The 16272-nt window shown below is 40.3% G+C and overlaps 1 protein-coding gene across 6 annotated transcripts in view; it reads right to left on the minus strand.

Moving 5' to 3' along the window:
• Nucleotides 1-1615: 1615 nt before the first annotated feature.
• PALM2AKAP2 (PALM2 and AKAP2 fusion) overlaps nucleotides 1616-16272 on the minus strand; it is a 260551-nt gene continuing 245894 nt past the window's right edge. For 4 of the 6 annotated variants that reach the window (XM_044452463.1, XM_044452461.1, XM_044452466.1 and 1 more), the window contains 3 exons: nucleotides 16073-16251; nucleotides 14354-14392; nucleotides 1616-5940 (listed from right to left, as the gene is read on the minus strand). In XM_044452463.1, coding sequence (XP_044308398.1) covers nucleotides 5848-5940; nucleotides 14354-14392; nucleotides 16073-16251 — 311 coding nt within the window. In that variant the 3' untranslated portion in view covers nucleotides 1616-5847. The remainder of the gene's footprint in view (nucleotides 5941-14353; nucleotides 14393-16072; nucleotides 16252-16272) is intronic. The other 2 variants (XM_044452462.1, XM_044452464.1) reach the window with 2 other exon arrangements.

The raw sequence follows: 16272 nt of genomic DNA on the forward strand, positions 1-16272 counted from the left end.
ACAATTTAGGGCACATGGTATTATTTTGTTGCTGCTACAGTTACGTAAGTGGGAGTTCGAAATCCTTGACAATCTATTGCAAATTGGTAATGTAAAAAAAAAAGGGGGGGGTAACCCTTAGTGCATGATAGCAACTTTCTCATAGCACTGAAGAGAACCACATCAGATCCAGGGTCCATCCGGTCCAGCATCCTGTTCACTGTGGCCAACCAGGCATCCGCAGGATCCCACATGCAGGACGAGAGTTCAACAGTGCTCCCTCGCACACTCACACATGTTCCCCAAGAACAGCTGTGCACAGGTGTGCTGCCTCTGATGCTGGAAAGAAGCATGGAGCCAGTCAGGGTTGGTGGTCATGGGTTGCTTTCACCTTCATGAATGCATCCAGTCCTCTTTGAAAATCCTCCAAATTGGTGGCCATAACTACATCTCATGGAAGCACGTTCCATATTCCAACTGTGTGCTGTATGATGGGCTTCCTTTTAATTTCTCGTGAATCTTCTGCCAGTCAGCTTCATGAGATGACTTCAGGGCTTGGTATTATGACAGGGAGGGAAAAATGTCTGCCTCTCCACTGTGCAGCTACACTGTTGCTGTGCTTCGTCCTCCCCCCCCCCCCCAGGTTGGGACTTGCTGTTCTACTCAGCATCTGCCCCTTGATGCTCTGGGGTCTAACTGTACAGTCTCCCACTACTGTGGGCTGAATTAAATGCTGCACACGTTAACAACATTACAGGACACAGATTTGCAGTCAGCGATTCTGCTATGTCTCTCTTTCCCCTACTAAAGTTCCATTAGGAAGTTTTTATCTTCCACTTTGCCAACTCGTTAGTTCATGTGCCATCAGAAATGATGCTGCCCTGATGGGAATATTATTTTTGTATACTACCTTTTACTTGAATGACAAATTCAAACCTTTGTCTTCGAAACTCGCATCCAATTATGCTTCCGGGTCACATCCAATTGATGAAAGAGGAAACGCAAGTTGTTTTCTGCTCCCATGTTCCTTGGCCAATGTGCAAAGTAGCTATTTACATACATGACTAACAAATCCCACAGAACTTAATAGGTTTACTCCCAAGTAAAAGTGCTTAGAATGCAGTCTTGGTTCAGTCAAAAGTTATTCCTAGCTAACACATCCCATTGCTTTCAACAGTCAACACATAATTAACTTTAATTGGCATGTGCCTTCATCTGTGGGTGAACAGAAGAATATCTCATGCAGGAACAGAGTGCTAATTGCTCAACCAAGCAGTATGTGGTGCCCATTTCAAGGCAATGCGAAAAGGAGGCATCACACACATTTGTGGTTTCATTCTTTGTGCTTCCTCTCAGGATGAAAAGCCAGCCCTAGTTACAGCATGAGGGGTCTAGCTGGGCCAGACTTTTTAGAAAGCTGAAATTTCACTCACCCCTAAGGATGTCATGATGTTGTCTTTCTAGGCGGATTCTCAGTATTTAATACTGCAGAAATCAAAAAGCTCAAAGATGGCCAGTTTCTTCATTCTTGGGGCATTTGCTTTGGCCATACTAAGCAACTGGATAGAAAGAACACAGCAAACTCGATGACTTCCCACACCCCTTTTTAGTTAAGAAAGACAAGACAAGTTTAATCTTTAATGAGAAAATAATTATATACTTGTATTGTATGCCTCACAGTCACTATAAACAGAAGCAAATACAACAATGACGTGGTTAACATACACAAGAAGCCATGTATTTTGCAACTGAGTGATTGGTCAATTGTAACAGAGGAAATGCCATACTGCAGTTTTAGGCAATGAATCCTTCCAGAGTGGGAGCAAAATGTAGTTAAAACTGGCAACTTAATACTTTTATAAAGAGTTTTGAGGCCACTGCTCTACCATTTGAAAAAGAAAAGCACCTCAGGTACAGTCACAAATTATACTGCTTAAGTATTTGTCAATGCACAGTTTAATTATATCAGGACTTGATGCATGAAATATCATTTTTTCATATGTATGAAGACAAAGCCAACACAATGAGTGAGGTGAGATGGGTCGACTTTACGGGAAGGGTTGAGGGCCAGAATTACATGTAAATAGTGTACTGGCATATATTTATAGACTTCAATGTGTAAGTGGTGGGGTGGGCAAAAGAAAATAATGGAGAGAGAAGTCCACTGCTATCCTATGAAAGTACTAAGCTTGGTATTGCTGAAAATGGCAGTCAGCATTCTGTATTTCCTGAAAGGATAATTGTCCATTGATAGCAGTTCATAATAAGAAGCCATCACCACCACAAATGAAGTTGGAGAAAGAGCATTAGAAACCAATCCTCTTTTTCTGTTTAGCAAAATCATCCCAGGATGACAGACATTGATTACATTTTTGTTGCTGGGAAAGACCCACCTGGGGAGGGCAGGGAATAGAACAATATATTTAGACAAATGAAACATAGTCTTGAAGTCACTTTTTATTGTTGATTTTAGGAAAAAAGGGGATTTCTTTCACAACTCCATGTTTTTTCATGCTGAGTTGACTACAACCTAGGAAAATGGAAGAAAACATCCAATTCCAAGCAATATATCATCTTTGGTTTTATTTTTTCCACTAGAAAACCATCATTTCACTGGAAGAGTTGCCATGAAATAAACTTGTTCACCGTCTTGCCCATGTTAGCTCTTTCAGATGCACATTGTCCACACTGGCTTAAAGACATTTTCAGCAAGGAATCCCACTGTTTCTTCATAATCCTGAGAATATTAAGCTTCCTTTGAAGAACACAGTCCTCTGGATGGTGTTGCTTAAACAAAAATTAAAAATTTCACCCCAATTTGCTTGTACAAGAAGTCTCTACTAAAGGCTTAAAAAAAAATATCACCCACTGGAAATGGTGCGGGTGGTTTTTTGCAGGTCAGGAACTTAATTTCCTTACTGGGGCCAACTCCCTGGTCCTTCCAGCATCTGTGGCCCACTTTTTCGTCTTCACACACCGATTCTATCGTCTGACTGTAAGTGGAATTCCTCTTTCCTATGCAGCATTTTAGATTCTGGAAATGGCTACCACACAATCCAGCCAAAATTCAGCACTTTAAACCCCACTGATTCCAACCGAAGAGGGTTAAGCATGTACTGCTCTGGAAATCAGTGTGACAACAGTCCTTGTCTGAGGCTGGGTTGCACCTCAAATACTTAAAAAGATATAATCAGAATAGTTTGTAAGCTATCAATATAGATATCGTTCATGTAAAATATTTGATAATTGTATAGCTGGATTTTTTTGGTTCCAAAATATGCAAAGCTTGCAAGATCTCCTGTGTTTGGGCCATGGCAACTAGATATAGAGCTGGGTTTGTATCTAGTGTTAGTCTAATTTAAATACAGTTCATTTTAATGGGTTTACTTTAAGCAGGGCTAACATTGCATAGAACCCCTGGCTTGTGATTCACTAATACAACCCATGCATGTAAAAGGGACTCTCCTATTGCCTGTTACAGCAGGGGAAAGTTTGTCTTACATACATGGACCTCTTATTTTCAGTCCATTATCTCTGGGAACAGAAGCTCTGTGTATCCGTGGAAGTCAGGCTTGAAGGATGGGATCAGAAGCCACAACAGATGTCATTCTCCAAGCAGCACACCGATTTATAGCCAAATATTTCGACTTCATTTTCCACATACAATTCAGAATGAATCTTCTCCAAGGTAGTAGTAATCATCATGCTAGTCTACATATGCACAGAGCTTTCTGAAAAAAATATATTTAAAAGTCGCAGTGTCTTTGTCAAATTGGAACATCAGTGCATAATAACTGTAGAGGATCACTACTCGTGGTTTCGCCTCCTTTAAAAAAAACCAGCCAAAAGTAATCCTTTACCTTTCTGTACCTTTCCTCAGTTGCCTAAAATATGACCACTTCTAATCCAGAAGTTTGGGGTTTCCATTACTAAACATTCTACTGCATTCACTGAACAGAAAAAAAATTAAACTGGCAACTCTGATGCAGCCTTCTATAAACTGGTGCCTTCCAGATGTACTGGACTACAACTTCCATCATTCCTAGGAAATGATGGGCATTGTAGTCCAACACAGTTGACGGTCTCTGGTTTGAAGAAGGCTGTTCTAATACTATGCCAGACTATAAAGCACAAGAATAAATACCAAATTTCTTTTCTAAATGTCAGATTATAAAACTGTTCAATAGCTTTTGAAGTGTTAATTCATGCAAATACCATGGTCTGGTCAGCTTTGTTATTACAAATACTGCATCAGTTTAGTGCCTTTATATATCCCTTTTTTGTTAAAAAAAAGAGAAATGTATACCCCTAGAGCTGGCAAGCAGCTTTGGAGAAAATAATATGTTCACACCTACATCTCTTCACCATCCTAATATTCCAACTTCACATGCACGCACACACACATGTACACACGCACGCGTGCACACACAAACTCACATCATATTCCTTTGTCAACAATTTCCAACCTATTATCATTTAGCTTTGAAAACACTGTTGAAACAGCAAAAATAATCCTTTGGCCCTTGTTCTCTCATCTCTGTTACTTTCTTCAACTTTTCATTTCCTGGTAACAAAAAACATTCCCCCCTCCCCATGCTTTATTAACACTAAGACCTTTAATGTAGCATAAATATAGTTAAAGATATAACTATTTTTTCTTTCATATTCCTCTGTGTAAGAATCTGACTTGAGGGTCAGTTGTTGTCTCAGTAAAAAATATTCAAATGCTCCTGATTCTGCCTTTATCTTCCCAACTCATCTTCAATGTTCCTTATATATTTTTATTATATATTTCCTCCTGCATCATCATAGCAACCATTAAACACAGATAATGCAAATATGTTCTGAAAAACAAGAGTCCAAATGGATACCGCAAGCATACAATCCACTAGAACTAAGATATTCTGATTTGGCATTTCTTTCTACTTATTTTACTTTACCTACAGATTGTGCAGCAGTATTAAAAGCATACTGATGATGAAAAAAAAAAAAGAATGGCAAATTTGCAACAGAAAACTACCTATGATAAATTAAGAAAAAGGTGAACAATCTGCCTTCAAACTCTATCTTTCAAAATAACATCAAAAACAATACAATGTATTTTATGGCTAAATATATTGATTATACATTCACATTTGCAAATTAACAGCCTCTGTTGTGTGATTTTTTTTAAATCCGTTAAATGGACTTCAAAATCTTTCCCCTATTTGTTAAGAACAGCAAAAAATATATATATTGTGGTATATTATGGCTATCTAGGATATAACAGAGTAATAGCCCTCTTCTTAACACCACTTATGGGATGATGGAGAGCTGCTGCCCAAGCTCGGGCAAAGCTTGAACAATGGTTTGTTTTTACAAGAGGTGCCACCTGGTGGTAAAATACTCTGCAGGCCAACTCTTCCTGTTCCCGACGCAAGGCTGTGAAGAGACAGTGTGAAGAAAGCAACACTGTTCATCGTCCTCTTGGATAATCATCTCGGCTATTTCTTATCAGCGGGGATGACAAGCGCTCCAAGGATACTGCCTGCTTTTCAGTTTTATGCTTCTGGTATGCTTCTGGGGAGACAGCAGATGCTTTTCTCAGTCTAATGTTCTGTGTGTGTGCGTATGTGTATATTACATACGCATTGCTTCTGCTTGAGCATATCATTGCAGAGACAGGTACATTCGTAATAAATATCGGATTAAAATGCTGCTGCTGCTGTTTGAAAATTTAAAATTGGTTCTCTTATTTGGTTTCTTGGTCTCTGCAATTTTAAAAAAGGAAGAAAGAAAAGAAAAGGGGGCTAAAAGGAAGGAAGGAAGGAAGGAAGGAAGGAAGGAAGGAAGGAAGGAAGGAAGGACTCTCCCATTTTGCCAACAGAACTATTCATTTTCTTCCCGGTTAGCATAAATGCCAGCTTCCCATCGCAGTGCTAGGGCGCTCTTTCTGCGGTTGACTCTGGTAGCTTCAAGGACCTGTGGGAAAAGGAAGAGAGCATAGTTTGGGTGCTCTTCTCCAGAGCAGGCAGATTGCAAAGTTACCCAGCAAGGAGTCCTGGGTAGCAGAAGCTTGCATCCACAGAGAGCCAGCTGAGCATACATACCTACCTTGCCTCCTTCCGCAGCCCTATTCCCAGGGACAAACATGTCAGCACAGCTAAGGGTGATTGGTTTGTACATGTCCAATGCTAATCACTGAAATGGTCATTATTATTACATGTCCAATTGTGATGCCTGGATTCAAGCATGGCAATGAAAAAGCCACCACATGCAAGGAGTAACACAGAAGTATTTGGATGAAAGACACGGTGCAAAATACAAACAATATCAGAACCTGGCCATCTGTAGCGGCCTTCACTCACAGGAAAGAAAAAGCCCCATATTAAGCATCACAGAAATTGTCTCTCCACATCCTTCCCATACGCGAGTGGTTCATCCTAAGAATCATGTGCAACATTTTTAAGGATCGTGGAATGTGAAACAAATGTATGTGACTGGGAGCAAAACCATGAAGCGTTTAGACTATATACTTCAGATGAGAACTGGGCTTGCAGGGCTTCTAAAAGGGCTCCTACTGGAATCATCTTTCCACCCATAGGAAATCTTGCACTTGTTCTGCATGCTCAACCCACTAAACCCTATCTACACCCTTCTGGCACGATATGGCCATTATGGGAGGGGAAGAGGAATTTCCAACACAACTGGATTGCCTTTATTTTTACAAAAGCAGATAGTTTAAAAAGGACAGCTGCTTAATTAGTGTTAAAGAACTTATATATTTAAACATGATTTTCTGATTACTATTCACAAAATGTTTCTTTTGGATTGGAAGTATGACCCACAAATGTTTACTTATAGAACAAACTTTGCCAAAATGTACTTCGTTGGTTTGATAAGGGGTGAGAGACTATCTGCCCAAAAAATGGCTGCCGAGGGGCAAAGGCCCAGCCGGGCCTAGGCAAGGTGCCCTTGGCCACCAGGAACGCGGCCTCCCCACCCCACAGCACAAACCAGCGGAACAATCCTTGGCAGGTTATGGCATCTTGTCGATGCCCCACATAAAGCAGGCAATTCCATATTCAACTAGTAATAGAGGAAAAACCCCTAGTGTTGTGCCACAGTGTTGTGCCAGCCGCACCTCTATCTTCCTGGCAATAGGAGGATAACACCACCGGCCTACGTCAGTCTTTTTTTAAAAGGCATCCTTCCCCAGGTTGGTGCCCTGGACTACAATTCCTATCATCTTGCACCACTGGCCATGCTGACTGGGGCTGATGGAATCTTAGTCTAAAACACTGGGAGTGGCACCATGTGCGGGAAGGCTGTTGAAAGGGTAAAGGATTATTGCAGGCCAAGTTCTTAGAGCACTTTACAAATGGCCGAGCACTGTCATTATATAAGCACATGCTTGGCTGACTTATCTAAACAACTTCATCTTTCTTTATGGCATTTAAAAAAATCCATCAAGTTGCCTTTTGCTCTGATAGTGGGGGTGCTTGCTGGCTTCTAAAACAAAGCAGGGAAGGAAAGTGGCAGCTTGGTGCCCCCCAAGGTGCATAAATAAATCAAGGGTAGTACAGCTATTGTTATGCGACAGGCTCATGCATCCCTGAGACATAACACCCCTGCTACTGTGGGTTATTCTACAGGGAAACAGCTCTTAAGAACTGGAGGCAGAAAGAGAATTTAAGTTGCTTTCTTCACAGTTTAATCAGGAGTCATCTCCACTGAATTCAGTAGGATTAAGTCTTGAGTAGACATGTGCTTGACTGCGCTGTAAGTTCATTAAAGGGGAAGCGTCAGCACTACTGTTTCATGTCCTATATTCTATAATGTCTTCTGTCTTGTTACCATTCCTGATCAAACAGGGTTTGAATTACAATAACTTTGCACAACTGGTGCATAACGACCCCCTATGGGCAAAGCTGCCTGTATCTATGAACCCTTTACTCCTCCCTGGCAGTGCTGACTTTTGCCAAAGTTATGCCAAACACATGTTTTAAGAAACTTAAGGTTACATTTTTAATATGTGTTATATAGAAATGTGTGCAACCCATCCCCTATAACTTTAAAAGCAGTTACAGGGCTTTCCTACATGATCCATTTATTGTGCTCCTGCGATCCCTCACTTGCAGAAGTTTGTGGGGTCTTTTTACAATGTCATCATTCTCCAGAGCCGCTCCCGTATTTTCCTGCTTTTTTTAGCAGGTTCCTTTTACACAAAGTCTGGTGTTAAATTTGAAATGGCAACATAATGGAACAAAGTCTTGTTAAGAAGCCACATACCTGCTATGCTGGGGCTGTGGTTTGTTAAGAGGAAATATATAAAGTCAGAGAAATGTACCTCCTAGAAAAAATCCCAGGTTTAGGACACATTTTCTCCCCTAGTGAACATGGAAGAAGTTTCACTAAAGCAGTGGTTGAGCACCTCTTGCAGAGAAGTCTTATGGTTGGTTTTGGCCAAGACACTGTCTTTCAGCTTGAACTATTATACAGGGTCACCATCAACCTAAAATACCACTCTTAGGGTATACTGCTATTCAGGTTTAGACAAAAAAAGTCTTGCAATTCCCAGTTTGGGTTGGAGGAGACTGTTTTGTCAAAAAGGAGTGCACCCTTTGTTTACTAGAAAGACTGAACATGGGTACAATACAGGAAAGTTTCTTTCCTTCTTTCTTTTCCAAGTAAATGCCTGTGTAGTGAGTGAAATCTAATGGCAGAAAGTGATGAGGAACTAAAGAGCCTCTTGATGCAGGTGAAAGAAGAGAGCGCAAAAGTTGGCTTGAAACTCAACATTAAGGAAACTAAGATCATGGCATCCGGTCCTCTCACTTCCTGGCAAATAGATGGGGAAGAAATGGAAGTAGTGACAGATTTTATTTTCCTGGGCCCAAGATCATCGCAGACGGGCACTGCAGCCAAGAAATTAAAAGGCACTTGCTCCTGGGGAGGAAAGCTATGGCAAATCTAGACAGCATACTAAAAATCAGAGACATCACCCTGCCAACAAAAGTGTGTATAGTCAAGGCTATGGTTTTCCCAGTTGCAATGTATGGCTGTGAAAGCTGGACCATAAGGAAGGCTGAACGCCAAAGAATTGAGGCCTTTGAATTGTGGTGCTGGAGGAGACTCCTGTGAGTCCCTTGGACTGCAAGGCGATCAAACCAGTCAGTCCCAACTGCTCTTTAGAAGGCCGGATACTGAAGATGAAACTCAAATAATTTGGCCACCTAATGAGAAGGAAGGACTCACTGGAGAAGAGCCTAATGCTGGGAACAATTGACAGCAAAAGAAGAAGGGGACGGCAGAGAATGAGGTGGCTAGATGGAGTCACTGAAGCAGTTGGTGTGAGCTTAAGTGGACTCCAGGGGATAGTGGAGGACAGGAAGGCCTGGAGGAATGTTGTCCATGGGATCGTGATGGGTCGAACACGACTTTGTGACTAACAACAACGAGTGAAAGTAAAATCAGATCTGGACTGCAGACAAGCTAGATTCAAATCTCCACTCAGACCCAGGGTAAATCAAAAGCAATACTTTAAAAAAAAAGGTTGAAACAATCATTTTTTAAAAAAATTATATTATATTTTAAAAATAAAAAATAGATTTTAAAAAATAAAATGCATTTAGTGGAAAAAGTTATCTAAAGATAGTTTTCTATTTAAGATACATTGCAGTCCAAAGGTTATTCATCATGAAAGAAGGATTAGTTCTTAATTACATACTATGAAGCTGCATATTTGTGCAATGGTTAAATTTTTTTGGTAAATGAATTCCATTAGTCCATTTACAGTGTCATGCTTTTCCAGAGGTTTCTGTAAGGTTATTGGGCATTTTTTCTATTAAGAAGATATTATCACAGATGCTTGGTTTTACAGTTCTCTGAACTGAATTTGGGTCATGTGCCTCTTCTTCATAGCAAAAATGTTATAAAATAAACATACAGGGTTCAGAAAAAGACCTTAATCCCATTGATTCTGTGTATGCAAATCTATGTACACAGAATCAATGCCTTACCTCTTAAATGCTAAGTTTCAAAAAATTCAATGTATAGAAGATTGTTGGGAGTGGAATAGATCTGCCGAAGAAGTTAAGTGTGAGGAGGGAGGGGCAAGCAGTAAAAAGGCAAGTGAAAACTTTTGAGCAGAATATTTCACAAGAAAAGATCTTTTAGATTTTTTTGTGTATAGCCTGAGGTTCATCATATTATTCTTTCCCTGGAGAAGAAAACCTATAATGGCAGCAGGCTGTAAAAGAGACCCTGTCTGGGAATATCTTAATGAAATTCCCCTACCTATGAGTAAGGCAGACATGTGTGCAAATTATGTAGAAAACCATGATTTAAATCAAATCCACCCTGCTCAGATCTGAGTAAATCTGAATCGATCAATACCTCTCTGTCTAACCTAAAATCAATAAATGTGCAAAGATACGTGCTTAATATGAGGATTAAAAACAAATGTTGGGTTGCAGCCATTCCCATGAATGGGATGTCTGAGTACACCTAAGCAAGCACTGCAGTATCCACAGCTACCAGACAAATAAGCATGTTTTTAAAAGTTGCAATCTTACATAACATTTATATGTCAATCCTTAAAGAGCCTTAGATGTATAGTGGATGATGTGGCTCAAAGAATATCATTTTGGGGATATACCAAGTCATGACTGCTGCATATTTATGTTCTGACTTATGTAGAATAGATTTCTCCTTCCTTCTGGAAAGATACAAATGCATCCTTTTAGGGCACAATCCAATGCCCTCTGCCTTAGATATATGAGTATGTATATACATATGTAACCCTCTGACCTTGGAGGAGTATGTACATCCAGCGTGGTGATCTCCAATGCTGTTTCCTCTCACACCAGAGGTTATTTAGACAGCCATTGTAGGCTATCTAGATTAAGCCCCAAGGAGGGAGAGGAATGAGGCTGGGGCAAGGAGAAGAAGTGGCCTAAGCCATTGGCCTCCAGTCTCCTCCCATCCCCATCCTCAAAGCATACCTGTTTCATCCTCTCTGGTTGTGAGCAGGCCAAGCTGGGGATTCGGTGTTCAGAGTGCTGAAAAAGAACTAGCCCCAAGGTCACAGCTGGGGCTCTAAATAATCTTATGCGCAAGTGAGCAGGTGCCACCTCGTGAGCATGTGGCAGAGCATGTGGGGTTGCAACATGCTGAAAATCGACATGGGGCAGACCCCCACCATTATTTGCACAAGCTTTCCTTGAGGCGTTTAGCTTGCCTATTGGTCCAGAAGTGAGACATTGGTGGAATGCACAATAGACAATTAATTCTCCCATCCTCTACTTTCCGGTACCCTCAGGAGAGAAAATGACCACCAGAACCCTAGGATGGATTCTACCGGGGGCAGTGACTGGTTGTTTAAAATTAGCAGTAGAGCAATAGACCAAAGAGGCATGAGAGAGGCATGGGGGCAATAGAGTTGTTGCCCAAGAAGAAAGGGGGCGGCAGCCCAGAAAAGTTTGGGGGCCACTGCTCTAAACTATGGCATGAAGTAAGTAAGGTCCAAGTTAGGATTGCTTCTGCAATCACCTGTGAAGCAAAAAGAGAAGAAACAGCATCAGCAAAGCTGAGGTTTCATCCTCAGATGGAATACATAAGGAATGGAAAACAGAAGAATCCCAAAATGGTTCTTGATAAAATTAGCATTTGCACACAGATTTTACCCTGAGGTGAAATGGAAGTTGACTACGAAAGCTTTTCTTCAGGAAACAGATCCAAGCCATTTAAATAAATAAATAAGAACAGTGAGATATATGAGGGTGTTCCACACATTCTTTATACAGATGTGTTTAAAGTGGGCTGGATTAAATGCCATGAGAACCTTTTCAGCACCCTCGCTTGCCAATGGCTCAGACTACAACTTTCTACAGGTGAACAGAGGCAGGCACCTTCCTTTACACAGGTGTATGAACAAATCAGTCTATATTTGTTCCATCTAAGTTTTGCATGTGTTCACTTATAATTCTGTGCCACCTCACTTCCACACTGGATTGTGATAAAAAAAAACCCCACCTATGCACATTTAAACGCTTATTTAAAACACATTTTGGTATGCGTTTGAGCCAAGGACATTTGGAAAGTGCACAAGTCTGTGAATGACTATGTTCTGATTTGCGCATTGGTTCAAGAGATGCAAAACAGGTGACAGGTCTGCTCATATTGGAATTCACAAATATTGACTTCCTCCAGTGTTTTCATATGAACACACAGAAGTAACATGAGAAGAGGACCTAGCAGCAAGCTGAAATGAAGAGCCTCTCATTCATTCTGGGGAAAAAAGCACTGAAAGACCATTCGGTGGACAGAGGTTCCAGAACTGCCCTGGGATAGATCATCAGTAAATGCGCACTCCGCATGTTATTTCCAACAACATGCTCCCTTTCTTCGTGCTTGGTGCTAATGCTACAAAATTTGGACCCATTGGAAAGAGATGTTGAAATTCATTAAGGATATGACATGTTTTGAATGAGCAGTAGATTCTGTAACAATTCTGCCTTGTCACCTAAAAGGAAATACTGAATATTTGCATTTAAGAATGAGCCTAACTCAGACAGCAGCTAACTGAAGGAACACACAATCTGAGGCACTTTATTAAAATATTAGAGTTTGAAAACAGGATAAATGAGGCAGCTGCATAACTTGTACCACTGGAATTTGAAAGGATTGTCAAATATCAGACAAATGATTTGAAAATGGGACATTATTCCTTCAATATTGCTCTTAGAGATATCTTAATGTTCCCCTTTATACACAGATATATTTAAAAATATTAATATACTGAAAAAATCCAGTAAAATGTCCAAGATTGCATTTTTAGCTAAATCAATTATACATTTAAAATTAGTTCATCTAATGATGCAAGATAACTTTTGAAACAGCCATACTTGTACTTGCAGAATCTACCCAAAAATGGGACTACAATGAAATCTTTCAAGGATTGTTCCCTCCAATAGTTTAGCTGATTCCTACTTTATTTTCCCTCTGAACATGAACAGTACTTGGGGCAAAAAATGTTAACCTGCAATTCAACTGAAGCTTTGGTTTTGCGATATTTTTGGTCTGAGCCAATATGGAGTGGAACTTGTCTAACAAAAAATCCAGGGAGGTAGATTGGAGTGTGATACTGAGGTGTCTGTCTGAAAGCCAGAGACCATGAGACACCAAGAAATCTATTGACTTCTGCTGCTAAGGGGCTTGTGAATCTCAGCCATTCTTAATTTACTGGGATAAAAAATATCCCATTGGAAAAATAAGAATAAGGCTATGGATTAAAGCTATCTGAATTAAATGAGCTCCTATGTGACCACAGACATGCCTTTAAGGGGCATTTTACTATTTCAAAATCTATTTCAATATGGCCTCAGATACTAAAATATCCCCCAAATAATTTGTTAGTTCCGTCTCTTCTTCTAGGAAGGTTGAAAAGCATTACAAGCATCTAAATGAAGTTTCAGACAGAGTTCTTATAAGAGGAAATGGACCCAATCAAAATAAGTTCTTAAAAATGTAGGAATTAGTGATGTAACATTTTCGTTTCAGAACTGAAATGTTATTCCTGCTGACAATTATTGGGAATGGAAATGTACCAGCTGCCATGATGCAGGGCTTCATAGGAGATAGGCCTCACTCACTCCCTTTGTTCTTATGAGCTGCTGCATATGCCTATGAGAAGCTGTACGAGGGATGAACCTTTTAAGGAGAATTATGTTGTGGAAACAGCTGGGCAATGACCAACATAGCGTTGCCAGTATCTGCCATTATGTCTATGGTAGGATTGTGATCATGTTCCCGCACTCTTACAATGATTATAGTGGAGTTGCAGACACATTTGATATGTTACTGGATAGTAGTCACAAGATGGAAATTTACTGCACAGTTTATGGACACACTTAAGTTATGGGGCTGAAAGCTACATTATAACCATTTAATCTTGGAACTGCTTCAATATGGGCTGTTTCTTTTTTGGCCTTGTCAAAAATAGCATCTCTGAACAACTACATCACAGGCTGAGTTGGAAATACCTGGCAACCTGCTGGCTTTCCTTCTTTCAGCTTAAGAAAATATACATTAAAGGGGTTGGATCCAGGCTTAGTTTTATTTAAAGTAGGCCCAGTGAAGTGGTTGGGACTTCAGGTAATCATGGTTAACTGAAGTCCTACTGGTCTACTCAACTAAGTCTGGATCTCACCCACAGTCTAGTTTGGCAAACTTTTTTTTTAAAATGAAGGTCTCCCTCTTTCAAACCATCACTCCAACGGTTATACAAAGCAGCAATGGAAAGCAAACTGCAGCAGCATGCACTCGAAATCCTCATGCACAAAGGAAAGAAGAAAGAAAAAAGTGAAGCAAAAAGCAAGTGCTTGAAAAGTACCTCAGAAGTAACCTTGTTAGACAGTAATTTACAGGTGTACTGGTGAAAAGGAAAAGACCATCATTAGTGCAAAAAGAAGAGAGAAAAATGAGTTCAACTAAATCAAGGACTAATATCTGTCTCATTGTTCATTGGGTGGAGCAGCTTTTAACTTTCTTTTCAACTGCTTAGAAAAGCAAACTAGCAAATTCAAGAACAGAAGTGAGTTGTCATTGCCGCTGCATTAAGTATTTAACGATGTACATACTGAATTCTGTTACAAATAAATTGACTACAAATAAGCTAGCTATCTTCCCAAGATTATGACCTTTGTCTGGATCCTTAAATCAGAGAAAAGAAGAGCTCTTTCCTTTTAGGCTACAGAAATACTTCAACTGTGTCTTGCACTCACTTGATGCTCAACAAACATTCAGTTGTTTGACTTTTGTTCTTGCTGGTGGCTTGTTATTGCTCACTGAAGAGCAAAGGGGGACAAAGCACCCCAATGACACACTTGCATTGGAACCTGAGTTCCCAACTCACAGCTGCTTCTCAAAAATCTACCTTTGCTAAAGCATTCCAATTAAGTTCCACAAGAAGTGTATTTTGTGAGGTCCCAATGCTTTAAAAGGAAGCCAAGCTAGTATTGACTTTATTCTTGACTCAACCTTAATTGCCACTGTTCTGAAAATTCACTGTCCTCTCACTTATATGGTAAGTCATTTTTCTGCAGACAATCACCAGTGACTGCAGGTTAGACAGAACAAAGTAAAAAACTTAAGAGCAGAACCTTCATTGCTCTTTAATTTCTGCTTGAAGATACAGGACAAAAGTATGGCACTTTACACCCAAGCTGAAAAATCATAAGCTATTTTGCAAAAAGTAAGTTTGATGGATCACAGGAGAATGGCCATCAGGACAAAAGTTGTGATGCTGGTTCATGCTTCTATCACAACATGCTGACATTGCAAGTATTCCCTTTTACCCTGCAAAACTGTAGGAAACAAGAGGCACAACTCTGGGAACCAGCCATGCCTGTCTCTGCTGGGCAGGGGAAGGTCCGTCATGGACACAGTGTAGGTCTGGTTGAGGTTGCAGCCTTTGAAAAGGAAGCCAGATAAAAACTGAAACCAAATGAATTCTCATGTGATCCTGTGGCCTTATCTTGCTTAAGGGATGGTAATTTTTTCTTGACAGATGAGTTGGCTGTGTTAGTGGCAGGAAACTGTTTTTTCCCTTCAAAATGCCTTGTAATAAAACTCCTTTTCTAAGACTAGTCAGAGTCAATTTAACATCTCTGCAACCCATAAGAAAGCTAAATGTCTCCCAACCTCATCAAAGCAGTTAAAACTTCCACTATGCCCCATTTCCCAGTTCAATAAATCTACCTTCCTTCTAGCTTGTCTTGCTCCTCACAGTGCTGACTTCCAGCTCTAGCTGCTTTTCTCCTTCTTCTCTTATCCCAAACAGTTTAACTAGCAGCTGCTGCAGTGACATTGTGACCAAGTCTGACAGTCCCTTGCTTAAAAGGGCATAACTTGAAAAGATCCATTTCAAGAAGAGAACATGGAATTGGTAGCAGTAGTAAACCTCTCTTCATTCCTTCTTTTTTGCTCATTGCCTTGTGGCCCTAATTCTGGAAAAGTGAGTTACAACCATTTTAGAAAAATAATTAAGGTCATAATTCAAAAGTCCTACTGCGTGCAAAAAAACGGCATGGGAGAAATGGAATATGCTTACGCTGCTTTCATCCATCCTCTCCCGCCTCTTGGTTTTGTGACTTTCGTAATCTTCCATAAGAGTCTGCATCAGGTTCTTGGGCTTTTGGGTTCCTCCAGATTCATCTGATGCTGAGTCAGAATGCGAGGGGGGCCCTTCAGCAGTTGGGGATGGAGGTGGCTTGATCTTCTCTATTTTACCTGTAAAGACCCAATCAGAAT

This window comes from Varanus komodoensis, unplaced genomic scaffold, assembly GCF_004798865.1.
Source record: "Varanus komodoensis strain SLA01 unplaced genomic scaffold, ASM479886v1 scaffold72, whole genome shotgun sequence".
NCBI lineage: Eukaryota > Metazoa > Chordata > Lepidosauria > Squamata > Varanidae > Varanus > Varanus komodoensis.